The sequence below is a fragment of the Hemitrygon akajei genome, chromosome 1, assembly GCF_048418815.1.
Source record: "Hemitrygon akajei chromosome 1, sHemAka1.3, whole genome shotgun sequence".
Classification (NCBI taxonomy): domain Eukaryota; kingdom Metazoa; phylum Chordata; class Chondrichthyes; order Myliobatiformes; family Dasyatidae; genus Hemitrygon; species Hemitrygon akajei.
Genome location: NC_133124.1, coordinates 145,367,131 through 145,384,921, shown reverse-complemented (window position 1 = coordinate 145,384,921; position 17,791 = coordinate 145,367,131). Strand labels below are relative to the sequence as shown.

Here is a 17,791-nt window from a genome sequence, read left to right as displayed (position 1 = left end):
GTTGGTTGATTGGCAGGAAACAGAGAGTGGGAATAAAGGGATCCCATTCTGGTTGGCTGCTGGTTACCAGTGGTGTTCCACAGGGGTCTGTGTTGGGGCCGCTTCTTTTTACGTTGTATATCAACGATTTGGATTATGGAATAGATGGCTTTGTGGCTAAGTTTGCTGATGATACAAAGATAGGTGGAGGGGCTGGCAGTGCTGAGGAAACAGAGAGTCTGAAGAGACACTTGGATAGATTGGGGGAATGGGCAAAGAAGTGGCAAGTGAATTACAATGTCGGAAAGTGTACGGTCATGCACTTTGGTAGAAGAAATAAACAGGCAGACTATTATTTAAATGAGGAGAGAATTCAAAGTTCTGAGGTGCAACTGGACTTGGGAGTCCTCGTGCAGGATACCCTTAAGGTTAACCTCCAGGTTGAGTCGGTGGTGAAGAAGGCGAATGTAATGTTGGCATTCATTTCTAGAGAAATAGAGTATAGGAGCAGGGATGCGATGTTGAGGCTCTATAAGGCACCAGTCAGACCTCACTTGGAATGCTGTGTGCAGTTTTGGGCTCCTTATTTAAGAAAGGATGTGCTGACATTGGAGAGGGTTCAGAGAAGATTCACTAGAATGATTCCGGGAATGAGAGGGTTAACATATGAGGAACGTTTGACCGCTCTTGGACTGTACTCCTTGGAGTTTAGAAGAATGAAGGGGGATTTCATAGAAACATTTTGAATGTTGAAAGGCATGGACAGAGTGGATGTGGCAAAGTTGTTTCCCATGTTGGAGGAGTCCAGTATGAGAGGACGTGACTTGAGGATTGCAGGGCGCCCATTCAGAACAGAGATGCAAAAAAATTTTTTTAGCCAGAGGGCGGTGAATCTGTGGAATTTGTTGCCACGGGCGGCAGTGGAGGCCAAGTCATTGGGTGTATTTAAGGCAGAGATTGATAGGTATCTGAGTAGTCAGGGCATCAAAGGTTATGGTGAGAAGGCGGGGCAATGGGACTAAAGGGGAGATTGGATCAGCTCATGATAAAGTGGTGGAGCAGACTCGATGGGCCGAAAGGCTGACTTCTGCTCCTTTGTCTTATGGTCTTAATTTATCTACGGCAGTTCAGGAGCCTGATGTTTGTTGGGTAATAACTGTTCCTGAACCTGGTAGTGTGGGACCCAAGGCTCCTGTACCTCTTTCCTGGTGGCAGCAGTGAGAATAGAGCACAACTTGGATGGTGGGAGGCAGGGGGCAGGGGTCCCTGATGATAAATGTTGCTTTCTTGAAGCAGCACTCCTTGTAGATATGCTCAATGGTATGGGAGGACTTTGGCTGTGATGGACTGAGCTGTATCCAACACTTTCTATGGACTTTTTCCATTCCTGAGCATTTGTGCTTATATACCAGGCTGTGATGCAACCAGTCAGGATACTCTCCACTGTGTACTTACAGAAGCAAACATAGGAAACAGGAGTTGGAACAGCGACTGAGCAGAGACCAAGTGCTATTTGCTGCTGGTACTACAGATAAAGCTGCAACTACTAAAGGAGGTTATGGGGAGTTTAACAAAACCATAATAAGCCTGGACGACCATATAATGGCAGCTGACGTGGCTAAGCCATTTATGGTTATGTTCTCTTCACTCAAGTGCTGAAATGAAACCACACAGGGTACAGTGATACTGCAGGTAGAACTGACAGGAAAGCAACAGCAGAGGTAGCACAAGGGCTGAGCAGATAAGCAGATGGGAAGACGAGCTGTTCAATGACAGAAGTTAAAGATTAAACACTTAGTAGGAGTTGTTTGAAGCTACAGATTCGGTCATTGGAAATAGTAAGAATGATGACGAATATGGGTTAGAAAATTTTTATAGTGGGCAAGTTTAAAGAGAAAAAGAAATGTACAGCTTAGGAGAATCAATAGTCTTCAGGGTAACTGCAAGTCTGTATCTTTGCTGTTGCCTTGCTCACACTTGAGTGCTCAGTGGCAGGTGTTGATGCTTATTTTTTTGCCAGTGTGGGGAGGGTGATTGTTGCTTGCTGCTGCTTACGCAGGGGGGGAGGAAGCTGGTGGGGGGACTTTAGGGTTCTAACATTTAACTGTCATTCATTCTTTGGGGGCACTCTGTTTTTCGTGGATGGTTGTGAAGAAAAAGCATTTCAAGATGTATATTGTATACATTTCTCTAACATTAAATGTACCTTTGAAACTTTGTTATCAGACAAAGCTTGATCTGGCATGAGTCAATACAGTTAATTTCAAATTTGCACTACTCACCTTTCTAACATAGGCAACTAGCTCTCCAGAGTAATACTGGGACACACTTAGAAGGTCAGGACTGTTGGCCTGATTTATACGCATCAAAGGAAGATCAAGACCTGATGCCAACTGAAACAGAACAAAGTCAGTACAGTGTGAAGCAGCAGGTTGCTAAACCTCAGCCAATCAACAAAACTACACTCCACGTGCAAAACAGTTTATTTCAGATCCATTCACAAGACATGAGCATCATTAGCAAGGCTAATGTTTATCCCCATCTTTTAACGTAGGAAGAGCTCTCAGAGAATGGAATGGAACATGATACGTTAGAGTTTCCTGCCATGATCCAGAAAGCAGCTCACCAAAAACACAAGAGATTATGGTGATCCAGAGCCACACAGACAAAATGCATGAGGAACACGAGTCAAGCAACATCTGATTTGTTCTTCTCTTTTCTGCACCCTCCCTCCTTCACTTTTTCCATTCCCCATTTTGATGACCCTCACCCTTCTCTTCTCACCTCTAACCAATTCCCTTTCTTCCCCTTCTTCCATGGACCACTGACCTCTCCTATTAGATTCCTTCTTCAGCTCTTTACCTCATCTCCTCCCAACTTCTTACTTCATCCCGCATCCCACATACATCCACTTTCCCCCTCAGCAAATCTCATCTATCACCTTCTAGCTTGTTCTCATTCCACCTTATATACTGGTTTCTTCCCCCTTCCTTTCCAGTCCGAGTGAGGGTCTGAAATGTCCACTGTTCATTCCCCTCTGTACATGCTGCCTGACCTCCTCCAGCATTGTGTCTGCAGCAACACACCAAAAAGTGTAGATGGGAAATGGATGTTGTGAAAACAAATTGGTGGATTAAACAACTGGACAGAACTGTGGCAGATGAAAGTTCAGTGTTGAGAAGCATTAGATCATCAGAGGAGCAGATTTAAGGATCCAAGAACAAAAAGCCAATAGGTAATTATTCCGACATTGCCCTTTATCCCTAAAGCAGGGGTCCCCAACCTGGGGTCCATGGTCCCCTTGCTTAATGGTATTGGTCCACAGCATACAGGAGGTTGGGAACCCCTGATCTGAAGGGAGTCTAAGTATAAGGAAATGCTACACAAGGTTCTGGTTAGACCCTATCAATGTACTGTATCAGATGCCGATAGGATTAGAAGTGGAGAATTGCAGGATTATTGGAATGACACTGTCGACATAAGAGAAAATTAGGACCATATCCAAGTATAATAATGAAAGCATATGGATTTCAAGAAGGGCAGATTGTGTTGGGAACATTAATGATTTAATCAACATAAAGTTAAAAGTGATTCACCATACAAGGAAAATCCAACCTTAGTAGATCAGACTGTACAGGGTCTACTGCCCACTCATTTACACATGCACACGGCTATGCAACGAGCTAAACAATTTATCAAAAATCACCCCAGATGGAAGCTTTCTTCAGCATTTTTAATAAGATCTCTTTGTGAAATGCAGAGTTAAGTAAAATACATATTAAATTCAATACAGAATTGTTGCATACCTGAATATACCAATAGTCGGTTATTCTCACAACAGCTGTTAACCACACACACACACACACACACACACACACACACACACACAACACTCTATAACTCTACAGTGTAAACAATAAACACGTGGCACAAAGATAAACGTAAACATCATACTTCCTTCAAAATATACCTATTGAATGTTTACCAATGTTACCAAAAACTTAAGTCTCACAGATATTGCTATTTCAGGGGCAAACAAAATGAAGATATTGAAGTCTCACAGATATTGCTATTTCAAGGGTGACTGAGAATGAAGATATTGAAGACTCACAGATATTGCTGTTTCAAGGGCAAGCAAAGGGAAGGTCTTTCCAACGTGTGCTTCAGATCTAAATGAAAACTAACTGCACAGGTAGTTGCATAACAAACAGTTTGCATATAGGAGGTGACATTCATATAAAATGAACTGTGCCTCTTAGAGGCAGGAATACTCCCACTTGCCTTCCATAGGATTCAAACTTAACTACTGAAATTACAGGCCAAATTCACAATTGTGATAATTTCAATATCGCCTTTGGCAAAAGAGCAATATTCTCAGAGAATGCTCTTGAAAAGTCTTACTACACCATCTTCAATCGTTCTCACATCAAAAATGTCAGCATTGAAGACATACTTGTTCATGGTAATGTCTAATGAGCAGAGGGGTGACATGGTGCTTACCCAGAAGAATGATCAGATTTGCTACCTCTGAAGTGAGTTGTGCCTTCTTGATATAACCTCCAACTCACAGTAGCCCCTCAGAGTCAAGAAAGGGACAGAGTTTACTAAGAGGACTTTGCTTTGGGACAGGTTCCTGCTTCATGATGAACTACACTTCCTCTGCACATACCTGTCTTTGAACAACATTCTGAATTCTAACCTTTGCCCAATTCAGTTGCTCTTCACTGAGAGGTTGCTTACGAATGTGCCAACCATTGCAAAGGCTGTTTTTGGCTACTCCTGTAAAGGAACAAGCAGTGAGAGCCATGTAATTGCTCTGGTAAGGGACTTCAAGTCTGAAAAGTGTTCCAAGCGTGCACTGCCAAGTTGTCCAGTCGGTGATCGTGAAACCACAAGCATCTGAGGTAATCTCGAAGATCCTCTCTCACTTGGAAGTTGTGGTATATTTGTTTGATGTCTATCATCACTGATACAGACTCAGTTCTGAAGTGCATGAGGAGTCCAAGCAGATGATTATTGAAGTCTGGACCCCTCAGGAGCACAATGTTCAGAGATATGCCTTTGAACTGTGCACAGGAATCAAAAACTATTTGTATTTGTGCAGGTTTCTGGGGCTGGTAAATGTCAAAGTTGGGCAAATCCCAGCATCCCAGTATTCTGGAGGAGGAGCTAGATCAGCACGATTGTTCCTGAAGAGTCTCTCTGTGAGTGCCACATAATAATCTTTTATTTCTGGTTTCCTTCTCAATGTGTGACACAGGGACACAAATTGACTAAGGGCCTGCTCTCAGTTGCTCAATAGCAGTTGTCATGGAGAGTGGAAAGGCAGAGGAGTTACCCAACTCTTGGACTCATCTTTGCTAAACTCTTCGAAGGAAGACCTCATCTTCAATGGAAGGTGCCAGCTCTTAGTTATCGTCCAAGTGACGGAAGACCAGTCTAAACGTGGTTGAGCAGATGTAACTATGTCAGGGCACTTGATTTGCTTACCTATAGTAATCACTTTCATACAAATTCTACTCTCACAATATCCAAAATAACTTGGGCACCCAGTCTCCAGGACATTAGTCTTAAATGTGCTGCAGTGGGCTGACGAGGCAGATTTCACTTACTGTCACCCAACCCAGTTTCAGCTGTTGGGCAGAAAGTGCTTTGTGCTGGCTCCTTGCCATGCTCTGCTGCAGTCATACTGGAACCAGTAGTAGCCTGAGTGAAGTGCTGACATGTGGTGGTCACTGTTGTACTCAGTGCAGTGTATGACAGATTTAGTATTTTCCCCGGTTTGCTGTTGAATCACAACACTTGAAGCATATTTCATGTTCTCTAAGAAAGCATCTTCGGTCTATGAGTGTTTTTTCTCTGAATCCTCAGTATTTCCTTAAGGGATGAGGCTTTTTTTAAAAAAAACAGACCAAGTTATTGTCTACCGGGGTTCATGATAAGAGTTTTCTGCTTTTGCTGACCGTGTTAAGCGTTTTGGTTTTCCATGCTTTTGCTGGAGGCCTCCTTCTCTTTGAATGAGAAGTTGAAAGCATGAAACTAGTGTCATTTTGCATTTCTGTATGGCAGCTAACAAATTCTACAAAGAATGAAATTGGTGATGCTTAATTTTATACCTGAAACCTTCAGTTATCTGCTGTTCTTGGATATTGTTCGTTAGTTTCTCCACTATTTCCCTTGCTGTGTCCAAGAAACTTAGCCCTAACTAAGTAAATTTCATTTTTTTTGTGGCTTGCAGTTCCAGCCACAGATCTGCAAGCCCTGTACATTCTACAGTTCTTTGTGTGAAAGCTTTGAAAAATTATCTAGTCTACTGTAGAGAGATTCTTTAATTGCCTCTGGAGAGCCATAGTATAGGCCCTGCCTCTGTCACAGCATTCATAGCTACTTTATTAATATGCACAGCCCGAACCCTTTAGGAACATTGTAATGACTTCTCAACAAGCCACCTAGCGAAAGTCTAGCTCTTCATTAGGTTTAAGACTTAGTCCTTCCATGGCATTGCGAAACTTAACTTCACAACAGATAACTGACAGATTGGTTGTTGAACACCTTTGGTCCCGCTGTGACTAGGTCTCAACAAGCCAGTACCATGCCAAATCTAATGCACCTACAGCTCCTGAATAAGAGCATTGTGGAGTCTTGTTTGCCAAATGCGATTCCTGGAATGGATGGAAACTCATGTCTGTATTGGTATCAGTAGCATCTCTTGACTGAGGTCTTTGCTGTGGTGGAACTATAGGAGGAGATGTTGTGGGTCATTGCTGCTATAGGCATTAGACCACAAGGCCATTAAAAAAAAAGTAGAAACAAAATTAAGCCATTTGTCCCATCAAGTCTACTTGAACATTCGATCATGGATGATTTATTAAACAAAGTTCCCTGCCTCCTCCCTTAATCTTGAATCCCTGGCTAATCAGGAAATTCTTAACCTCAACTTTAAATAGACTCACTGACTTCACCTCCACAGTTGTCTGCGGTAAAGAATTCCACAGATTTACTACCCTCTGGCAAAAAAAATGTCATCTTTATTCTAAATGGACATCACTCTAATCTGAAGCTGTGCTGTCTACTCCCAGACACCCCCAACTATAGGAAACATCCTCTCCATGTCCACTCTATCTAGGCCTTTCACTTTTCAATAGGTTTCAATGAGGTCACCCCTCATTCTTCTGAATTCTAGTGAATACAGGCCCAGCGCCATCAGACGCTCTTCATACGACAAGCCAATCAATCCTAGAATCATTTTCATGAACCTCTTTGAACTCTCTCCAGTTTCAGCACATCCTTTCCAAGATAAGGGTTCCAAACCTGCTCACAATACTCTACGTGAGGCCTCATCAGTGTTTTATCCATACTAGTATCTTTCCTATAATACCATGGGTTCTTATCTTGTGAAGCAGCCTCATCTGTAGCACCTTGTTAAAGGCTTTCTGAAAATACAAGTAAACAGCACTCACTGATTCTTTGTTGATCCTGCTTGTTATTTCAAAGAATTCCAACAGATTTGGCAGATAAGATCTTCCTTTAAGGAAACCTTGCTGACTTTGGTTTATTTCAATCATGTGCCTCCAAGTACCATGAAACCTCATCCTTAATAATGGACTTCAACATCTTCCTAACAACTGAACTCAGGCTAACTGGCATATAATTTCCTTTCCTCCTTCTGCCTACCTCCCTTTTTAAAGAGTGGAGTGACATTTTCAGTCCTCCGGAACCATTCCAGAATCTAGTGATTCTTGAAAGATCACTACTAATGCCTCCACAATCTCTTCAGCCACCTCTTTCAGAACCCTAGGGTGTACACCATCTGGTCCAGATGACTTATCTACCTTCTGATCTTTAACCTTCCCAAGCACCTTTTCCTTAGTAATAGTGATTACACTCTTGAATTTTTGGCATACTGCTAGTGAAGAGTGATACTGAATATTTATTAAATTCATCCACTATTTCTCTGTCCCCTATTACTACCTCTCTAGCATCACATTCCAGTTGTTTGATATCCATTCTTGTCTCTCTTACTCTTTATATATCTGAAAAAAAAACTCTTGGTTTCCTCTTATATATTTTTGACTAGCTTACCTACATATTTCATCTTTTCTCTCCTTTGACTATCTTAGTTGCATTCAGCTGCTTTTTAAAAGCTTCCCAATCCACTCACTTGTACTATATTATATGGCCTCACTTTCGCTTTTATGTTGAATTTGACTTTCCTTGTCAGTCACAGTTGCTTCATCCTCCCTTTAAAATTCTGCTTCATTTTTGGGATGCATCTATCCAGTACTTTCCAAATTGCTTCCCGAACACGCCACTGCATATCTGCTAGTGTCCCCTTCCAATGAACTTTGGCCAACTCCTCTCTCATGCCTCTGCAATTCCCTTTACCACACTGTGATACTGAAATGTCTGACTTTAGCTGTTTCCTCTCAAACTGCAGGGTGAATTCTATCATATTACGATCACTACCTCCTAAGTGTTCCTTTACCTTACTTAAGCTCTCTTATCCAATCCAAAACTTGACTGCCAATACGAGCACTATGTGAGAGACATGTTGGCTATGTGCGGACAGCTTCTCCTTGTAGAGCTGAAACATTATCTTTTTTATAGCCAAAATGCATTTGGACATATTCTTTAGTAATACGCATTGGCTGTTGTGATGACGTCTTGATTGGTTTCAGTTATGCTCACAACTGTCTCAGTCAGCTGCTGCTTCATACACGTTTGCCTCTATCAAGACAGTTCTTCCATGAGTGCACTTAATGAAGCCTCTACACCTGCTCTCCATTTCTCTATGGGCTCTCTCCACTTTCTCAATTTCATGCTTAGCATATGCTGCCATCATTCATGCCATTTCAGCTTTGGTGTGAGCGTGTGCTGCAGCCATGCTAGGTGTGGTAACACCCAAGTGTCTTGATGACACAAACATGAAGGCACATTCTGACCTGACCTGCAAGCCTCGATGATTGACTTTGCTCTGTTTGGAAGCTGATGTTATCATCTATGGCAGTTACAAGGGTCTCCAGTCCAGGCAATGCCTTTGAAGACAAGCTATCTTTTCACTCTGCTGCCATCATTGTGCTATGCAGTGTGCTAAACAACTTTCCAAGAGCGTTTTACGAGGTTTTTTTGGTGAAAGTGCGAAGAGTTAAGTAAAATACATATTAAATTTAATACCAAATCATCGTACAGCTGAATATACTAATACTGTCAATGATTCTCACGGCAGCTGTGAACAAAGGTAGTACACATATGCAAAATTCGTTAGTTCACAGCGTAAACAAGAATAACTACGGTGCACAAAGATAAACTTAAACACCAAACTTTCTTCAAAATATATCTCCTAAATATGGGGGGACGATCTACCAGGGACAAGTTGCAGTGGCTGCATCTCTGGCACCGAGACCGGACCCTCCGCATAGAAGGGAAGGAGGGAAAAGTGGAGAGCAGTAGTGATTGGGGATTCAGTAGTTAAGGGGACAGATGAGAGGTTCTGTAGAAGAGATCGAGAATCCCGGAGGGTCTGTTGCCTCTCTGGTACCAGGGTCCGTGATAACTCAGATCCAGTTCTTAGTATTCTCAAGGAGGGTGAGCAGCCAGATGTCGTGGTCCATGTAGGGACCAATGACATGGATAGGAAGAAGGAAGAGGTCCTGCAAAGAGAATTTAGGGAGTTAGGTGCAAAGTTGAAGGACAGGACCTCCAGGGTTGCAATCTCAGGATTGCTACCCGTACCACGTGCTAGTGAGACTAGAAATAGGAAGATAATGCAACTAAATATGTGGCTAAGGAGTTGGTGCAGGAGAGAGGGCTTCATGTTTCTGGACAATTGGGCCTTGATCCAGGGAGGGTGGAACCTGTTCCGACGGGACGGGTTGCACCTGAACTGGAGGGGGACAATCATCCTTGCGGGAAGGTTTGCTAGTGCTGCTCCAAGGGGTTTAAACTAGATTTTCAGGGAGAGGAGAACCAGAGTGTTAGAGCAGATAGTGAGGTGGAGGAGGATAAAGGTCATGTGAGAGCAGCAAGTATAGTGCATGGAGTAAAACCAGATCTAACATAAAAAGAGGCTTTGAGGAAAGAGAAACAGAATAAAGGGTGTAAAAGTAGTAAGGTAGAGGGGCTAAAGTATGTGTACTTCAATGCAAGAAACATCAGGAACAAAGGTGATGAACTGAGAGCTTGGATACATACATGGAATTATGATGTAGTGGGCATTACAGAGACTTCGCTGGCCCAGGGCAGGAATGGATTCTCAATATTCCTAGATTTCGGTGCTTTAAAAGGGTTAGAGAGGGGAGAAAAGGGGAGGAGGGGTGGCATTACTGGTCAGGCATGCTATTACAGCTACAGAAAGGGTGGGTAACGTAGCAGGATCCTCTTTTGAGTCAGTATGGGTAGAAGTCAGGAACAGGAAGGGAGCAGTTACTCTATTGGGAGTATTCTATAGGCCCCCTGGTAACAGCAGAGATACTGAGGAGCAGATTGGGAGGCAGATTTTGGAAAGGTACAAATATAACGGTTGTTATCATGGGTGACTTTACCTTCCCTAATATTGATTGGCACCTGATTAGTTCCAATGGTTTAGACGGGGCAGAGATTGTTAAGTGTGTCCAAGACGGGTTCCTGTCACAGTATGTTGACAGGCTGACTAGGGGGAATGCCATACTAGATCTAGTATTAGGTAACGAACCAGGTCAGGTCACAGATCTCTCAGTGGGTGAGCATCTGGGGAACAGTGACCACTGCTCCCTGGCCTTTAACATTATCATGGAAAAGGATAGAATCAGAGAGGATAGGAAAATTTTTGATTGGGGAAGGGCAAATTATGAGGCTATAAGGCTAGAACTTGTGGGTGTGAATTGGGATGATGTTTTTGCAAGGAAATGTACTATGGACATGTGGTCAATGTTTAGGGATCTCTTGCAGGATGTTAGGGATAAATTTGCCCCAGTGAGGAAGATAAAGAATGGTAGGGTGAAGGAACCATGGGTGACAAGTGAGGTGGAGAATCTAGTCAGATGGAAGAAGGCAGGTTTAGGAAGCAAGGATCAGATGAGTCTATTGAGGAATACAAGGTAGCAAGAAAGGAGCTTAAGAAGGGGCTGAGGAGAGCAAGAAAGGGGCATGAGAAGGCCATGGCGAGTACGGTAAAGGAAAACAGCAAGGCATTCTTCAATTATGTGAAAAACAAAAGGATGACAGGAGTGAAGATAGGACCGATTAGAGATAAAGCTGAGAAGATGTGTCTGGAAGCTGTGGAAGTGAGCGAGGTCCTCAATGAATACTTCTCTTCGGTATTCACCAATGAGGGGGGACTTGATGACGGTGAGGACAATATGAGTGTGGTTGATGTTCTGGAGCATGTTGATATTAAGGGAGAAGAGGCGTTGGAGTTGTTAAAATACATTGGGACAGATAAGTCCCCAGGGCTTGACGGAATATTCCCCAGGCTGCTCCACGAGGCGAGGGAAGAGATTGCTGAGCCTCTGGCGAGGATCTTTATGTCCTCGTTGTCCATGTGAATGGTACTGGAGGATTGGCGGCAGGCGAATGCTGTCCCCTTGTTTAAAAAAGTTAGTAGGGATAGTTATAGACCAGTAAGCCTTACATCTGTGGTGGGAAAGTTGCTGGAAAAGATTCTTAGAGATAGGATCTATGGGCATTTAGAAAATCATGGTCTAATCAGGGAAAGTCAGCATGGCTTTGTGAAGGGCAGATCATGTCTAACAAGCCTGATAGAGTTCTTTGAGGAAGTGACCAGGCATATAGATGAGGGTAGTGCAGTGGATGTGATCTGCATGGATTTTAGTAAGGCATTTGACAAGGTACCACACGGTAGGCTTATTCAGAAAGTCAGAAGGCATGGGATCCAGGGAAGTTTGGACAAGTGGATTCAGAATTGGCTTCCCTGCAGAAAGCAGAGGGTTGTGGTGGAGGGAGTACATTTTGATTGGAGGGTTGTGACTAGTGGTGTCCCACAAGGATCGGTTCTGAGACCTCCACTTTTCACAATTTTTATTAATGACCTGGATGTGGGGGTAGAAGGGTGGGTTGGCAAGTTTGCAGACGACACAAAGGTTGGTGGTGTTGTGGATAGTGTTGAGGATTGTCGAAGATTGCAGAGAGACATTGATAGGATGCAGAAGTGGGCTGAGAACTGGCAGATGGAGTTCAACCCAGGGAAGTGTGAGGTGGTACACTTTGGAAGGACAAACTCCAAGGCAGAGTACAAAGTAAATGGCGGGACACTTGGAGTGTGGAGGAGCAGAAGGATCTGGGGGTACATATCCACAGATCCCTGAAAGTTGCCTCACAAGTAGATAGGGTTGTTAAGAAAGCTTGTGTTAGCTTTCATAAGTCGAGGGATAGAGTTTAAGAGTCGTGGGGTAATGATGTAGCTCAATAAAACTCTGGTTAGGCCACACTTGGAGTACTGTGTCCAGTTCTGGTCACCTCACTATAGGAAGGATGTGGAAGCATTGGAAAGAGTACAGAGGAGATTTACCAGGATGCTGCCTGGTTTAGAGAGTATGCATTATGATCAGAGATTAAAGGAGCTAGGACTTTACTCTTTGGAGAGAAGGAGGATGAGAGGAGACATGATAGAGGTATACAAGATATTAAGAGGCATAGACAGAGTGGACAGCCAGCGCCTCTTCCCCAGGGCACCACTGCTCAATACAAGAGGACACATGACTTTAAGGGGGATATTAGAGGAAGGTTTTTCACTCAGAGAGTGGTCGGTGCGTGGAATGCACTGCCTGAGTCAGTGGTGGAGGCAGATACACTAGTGAAATTTAAGAGACTACTAGACAGGTATATGGAGGAATTTAAGGTGGAGGGTTATATGTGAGGCAGGGCTTAAGGGTCAGCACAGCATTGTGGGCTGAAGGGCCTGTACTGTGCTGTATTGTTCTATATTCTATGTTCTAAATGTTTACCAATATTCAAAGATTTTAAGTATATTTATAACCAAACTATGTATGCAGTATACAGCCCTGAGGTTATTCTTCTCACAGCCAAAGAAACACCATGGAACTCATTAAAAGAAAACATCAAACAGCCAATACCTTTCAAAAAGAACAAATAGCACAAACAGCAAAAGAACAATCAAATGATACACAGAATATAGAACATCAAAACTAGAGTCATTGAAGCTGCCTGGGAATGTTCAGTTTAGTTCAGTTCAGCTTAGCACAATGCAGGCAGAAGAGCCAGTCCAGTCTGATCAACATCTTGTAATAAAAACGATTAAGCACAAACTGGAAAAACATAGAACAGGAACCACAAACTGCACCAATTAATGCTTCCGAAGACCCAGGCACCATCCTCCAGGAGCAAGGAGAGGCAGGGGTTGGTGGGGGGAAGCGGTCGTGGGGGGGGGGGGGGGTGCAGGTAGGCATGGTTGGGAAGGCGGGCGTTGACGGGGAGTTGGGTGCTGGAGAGTGGGGTGTTCGAATGCAACCAACTTACTCTGGGAGCAGCGTCCTTCAACATGATCAAACACTTAAAGCTGTTGCTGTTTCAAGGGCAAAGAGTCGGTGGAGATCAATGTCTTTCCACCGTACGCTTCAAATCAGAATAAAAAAACACCTGTCCAGGAATTGCCTAAAAAAAAGCTTTCATACAGGAAGTGATGTTCATACAAAATGAACTGTGCCTCTAGAGAACAAAACACAAGGTTTGTTGCAGACACAGTGTGCTTAGCCAGTGTTTCCAAGCATGTTTTACCAAATAAACAAACTAGAGACATCAGGTCAAGGCCCAGATGGTTTGGTCATCTCCCCAGCTGGTATAAAACTCTATTCAATCAAAAATAAAACTGGAGAAATGGGTCATAGTGGGCTCAGCTTACAGTTAAACAAAATCAAATTATAGTCACAAAGCAACACACACCCAGTGTTGGGGGAACTCAGCAGGTCAGGCATCTTCTATAAAAAAGAATAAACAGTGGACTTTTCAGGCCAAGACCCTTCAGGACAGTATAACATTGAGTCCCAGCGAACAGTCTCGGCCTGAAACGTTGACTCTTCATTCCTTTCCATAGATGCTGCCTGACCTGTTGAGCTCCCCCAGCACTGGGTATGTGTTGCTCTGAATTTCCAGCATCTGCATAATCTCCTGTGTTTCTGTCACTGAAACATTGTTGGCAGCAGAACAAAACTCCAATACACTCTCCAATGGTAAGTGAATAGGTTTCTATGAAATCAATACTTTTATCCACTTGGAGACACCAATGCTTTCTCATTTCGCTTCACTTACCTTTAAAAATGTTGCTTTAAGCTTGGTTACCATGAAAGGACTAGCCCGAATACCTTCTTGCATGATAGACGTGTAACTGCGAACAAACAGAAATGTTATCCACCGCTGAGCGCACAGTTTAACTGCTCAGAGCAGAGAGGTAGATCAGTCCAAGAATTCACCAAAAAAAAAAAGAAAGCAAGGCCTTCACTTTTGTGCATCTCTGAAAGAGCCAAAAAAGATAGAGATATACACAGTGATCACCTTATGAAGTAGACAGTATACCCGCTTGTTAATGCACAGAACTAATCAGCCAATCACATTACAGCAACTCAATGCAGGAAGCATGCAGACAGTCAAGAGATTCAGTTGTTGTTCAAACTAAACATCAGAACGGCGAAGAAATGTGATTCAAGTGACTTTGACGATGGAATGATTATTCGTGTCAGATGGGGTGGTTTGAGTATCTCAGCAACTGCTAAATCTTATAAGACCATAAGATATAGGAGCCGAATTAGGCCATTCAAATCCATTGCGTCTCCTCCACCATTCCATCCTGCCTGATTTACTATTCCCCTCTACTCCATTCTCCTGCCTCCTCCCTGACTAATATAACCATATAACCATAAAACAATTACAGCACGGAAACAGGCCATCTCAGCCATTCTAGTCCGTGCCCACGCTTACACTCACCTAGTCCCAGTGGCCCGCACTCAGCCCATAACCCTCCATTCCTTTCCTGTCCATATACCTATCCAATTTTACTTTAAATGACAATACCAAACCTGCCTCTACCACTTCTACTGGAAGCTCATTCCACACAGCTACCACTCTCTGAGTAAAGAAATTCCCCCTTGTGTTACCCTTAAACTTCTGCCCCTTAACTCTCAACTCATGTCCTCTTGTTTGAATCTCCCCTACTCTCAATGGAAAAAGCCTATCCACGTCAACCCTATCTATCCCCCTCATAATTTTAAATACCTCTATCAACTCCCCCCTCAACCTTCTACGCTCCAAAGAATAAAGACCTAACTTGTTCAGCCTTTCACTGTAACTTAGGTGCCGAAACCCAGGTAACATTCTGGTAAATCTTCTCTGTACTCTCTCTATTTTATTGATATCTTTCCTATAATTCGGTGACCAGAACTGTACACAATACTCCAAATTCGGCCTTACCAATGCCTTGTACAATTTTAACATTATATCCCAACTCCTATACTCAATGCTCTGATTTATAAAGGCCAGCATACCAAAAGCTTTCTTCACCATCCTATCCACATGAGATTCCACCTTCAGGGAACTATGCACCATTATTCCTAGATCACTCTGTTCTACTGCATTCCTCAATGCCCTACCATTTACCATTTATGTCCTATTTTGATTATTCCTACCAAAATGTAGCACCTCACACTTATCAGCATTAAACTCTATCTGCCATTGTTCAGCCCACTCTTCTAACTGGCCTAAATCTCTCTGCAAGCTTTGAAAACCTACTTCATTATCACAACGCCACATACCTTAGTATCATCTTCATACTTACTAATCCAATTTACCACCCCATCATCCAGATCATTCATGTATATGACAAACAACATTGGACCCAATACAGATCCCTGCAGCACACCACTAGTCACCGACCTCCAACCTGACAAACAGTTATCCACCACTACTCTCTGGCATCTCCCATCTAGCCACTGTTGAATCCATTTTACTACTTCAATATTAATACCTAACGATTGCACCTTCCTAACTAACATTCCGTGCGGAACCTTGTCAAAGGCCTTACTGAAGTCCATATGGACAACATCCACTGCTTTACCCTCGTCAACTTTCCTCGTAACCAAAAATTCAGTAAGATTTGTCAAACATGACATTCCACGCACAAATCCATGCTGAGTATTCCTAATCAGGCCCTGTCTATCCAGATAATTATATATACCATCTCTAAGAATACTTTCCATTAATTTACCCACCACTGACATCAAACTGACAGGCCGATAATTGCTCAGTTTACTCTTAGAACCCTTTTTAAACATTGGAACCACATGAGCAATACGACAATCCTCCGGCACCATCCTCGTTTCTTTGTAATTTATTTTTTTTATTGAAGTTCATCAAACATTTCCACAAGATGTATTTCAGACATTGTACATATATATCATATAATCATATATACCACAAAATCTCCACAAAGTATTTATCTGGGGTATACACTTATAGAAAAGAGTGGAAAGAAAAAACAAGCAAAAGGAAAGAACTATGTACAAGTAGGGCGTGATCTTTTTTTAAACAACAGATTCATTGATTTGTGAGAATAAAATCAGGCCTATGAGTCATTATGTAGTTAAACCATTTCCCCCCCACTATGAATCAAATTGTTCCAGCTTATAATTAACAGATGCTGTTATCTTCTCCATTTTGTAAATGTCCATTGTAATTTCCATCCATGTATTTAAAGCTGGGCTCTCCTGTGATAACCAATTCCTAGTAAGAGTTTTTTTACCAGCCACCAACAGTATATTCATTAAATATTTATCTCTTTTCAACCATTCTTGAGGTATATATCCAAAATATATGGTCTTACTCTCCAAGGGTATTTCACATTTAAAGATGTCTTATAGGGCATTGTGTATCCCCCTCCAATAGTATTTGATAACAGGGCAGTCCCAAAAAATATGATAATGATTTGCATTTTGATTTCCACAATTTCTCCATCAAATAGGGAGGTTACCATCATAATGGGATTTCTGAGAGGGTGTAATAAAATATCTTATCAAGATTTTCCATCCAAACTCCCTCCATTTCTGTGAATTGGTAAACTTCCATTGATATCTCCATATTGTTGTCTATTCTTCCTCAGATATAATTATCCCACCTTCCTTCTCCCATTTTGTTTTAATGTATGAAGTCGAATGTGTTTTAAGATTTGACAACCCCTTATACATGCTTGAAATGATTCTACTACCATTATCTGAATTATATGCTTTTCTAAAGAGCTCTATCAAGCATGTATTTGCCTTGGTTACATTTTTAAGCGTCTTATTAACATATTGTCGCATCTGTAAATACAGATAAAAATCTTATTTTTCTAATATGTGCTTCTCTTTAAGCATTTCTAAACTGAAAAGTGTTCCTTCTTTCAATATGTTGCAAAGAACTGTTATTCCTTTAGCTGTCCAGTCCTTAAATCTAGCATCCAATTTATTTGGTGTAAAATCAGAGTCATATGCACACCATTTAAGAATTGCAATATCTCCCTCTAGATTATATTCTTTTATAGTAGTTTTCCATATTTTAAGAGTCAATTTCACCCATGGGTTATCAATAGTACTTATGTACTTTTGCAGGTTGTTATCAGCCAAAATTGCTTGTATGGGTACCTGCTCCTCAATGTTTTTCCATTGAGCGTCATATGATGGGTTGCACCAACATATCACAGCTCTCAACTGTGCTGCAAAATAATAATCTCTAAGAGAAGGCAAGCCCCATCCCCCCCCCACCTTTTCCTTTGCTAATTGCAAAGTTTTGAGACGAACTCTAGGCCTTTTACCCTGCCAAATATACCTTGATA

General features: G+C 42.3%; 1 protein-coding gene across 1 annotated transcript in view; it reads right to left on the bottom strand.

The window, feature by feature from the left end:
- washc5 (WASH complex subunit 5) overlaps positions 1-17,791 on the bottom strand; it is a 159,276-nt gene that overhangs the window by 71,254 nt on the left and 70,231 nt on the right. Inside the window, exons 13-14 of the mRNA XM_073052838.1 lie at positions 14,242-14,317; positions 2,262-2,372 (exon numbers count right to left, since the gene is read on the bottom strand). Of these exons, the coding sequence (XP_072908939.1) occupies positions 2,262-2,372; positions 14,242-14,317 (187 nt within the window). The remainder of the gene's footprint in view (positions 1-2,261; positions 2,373-14,241; positions 14,318-17,791) is intronic.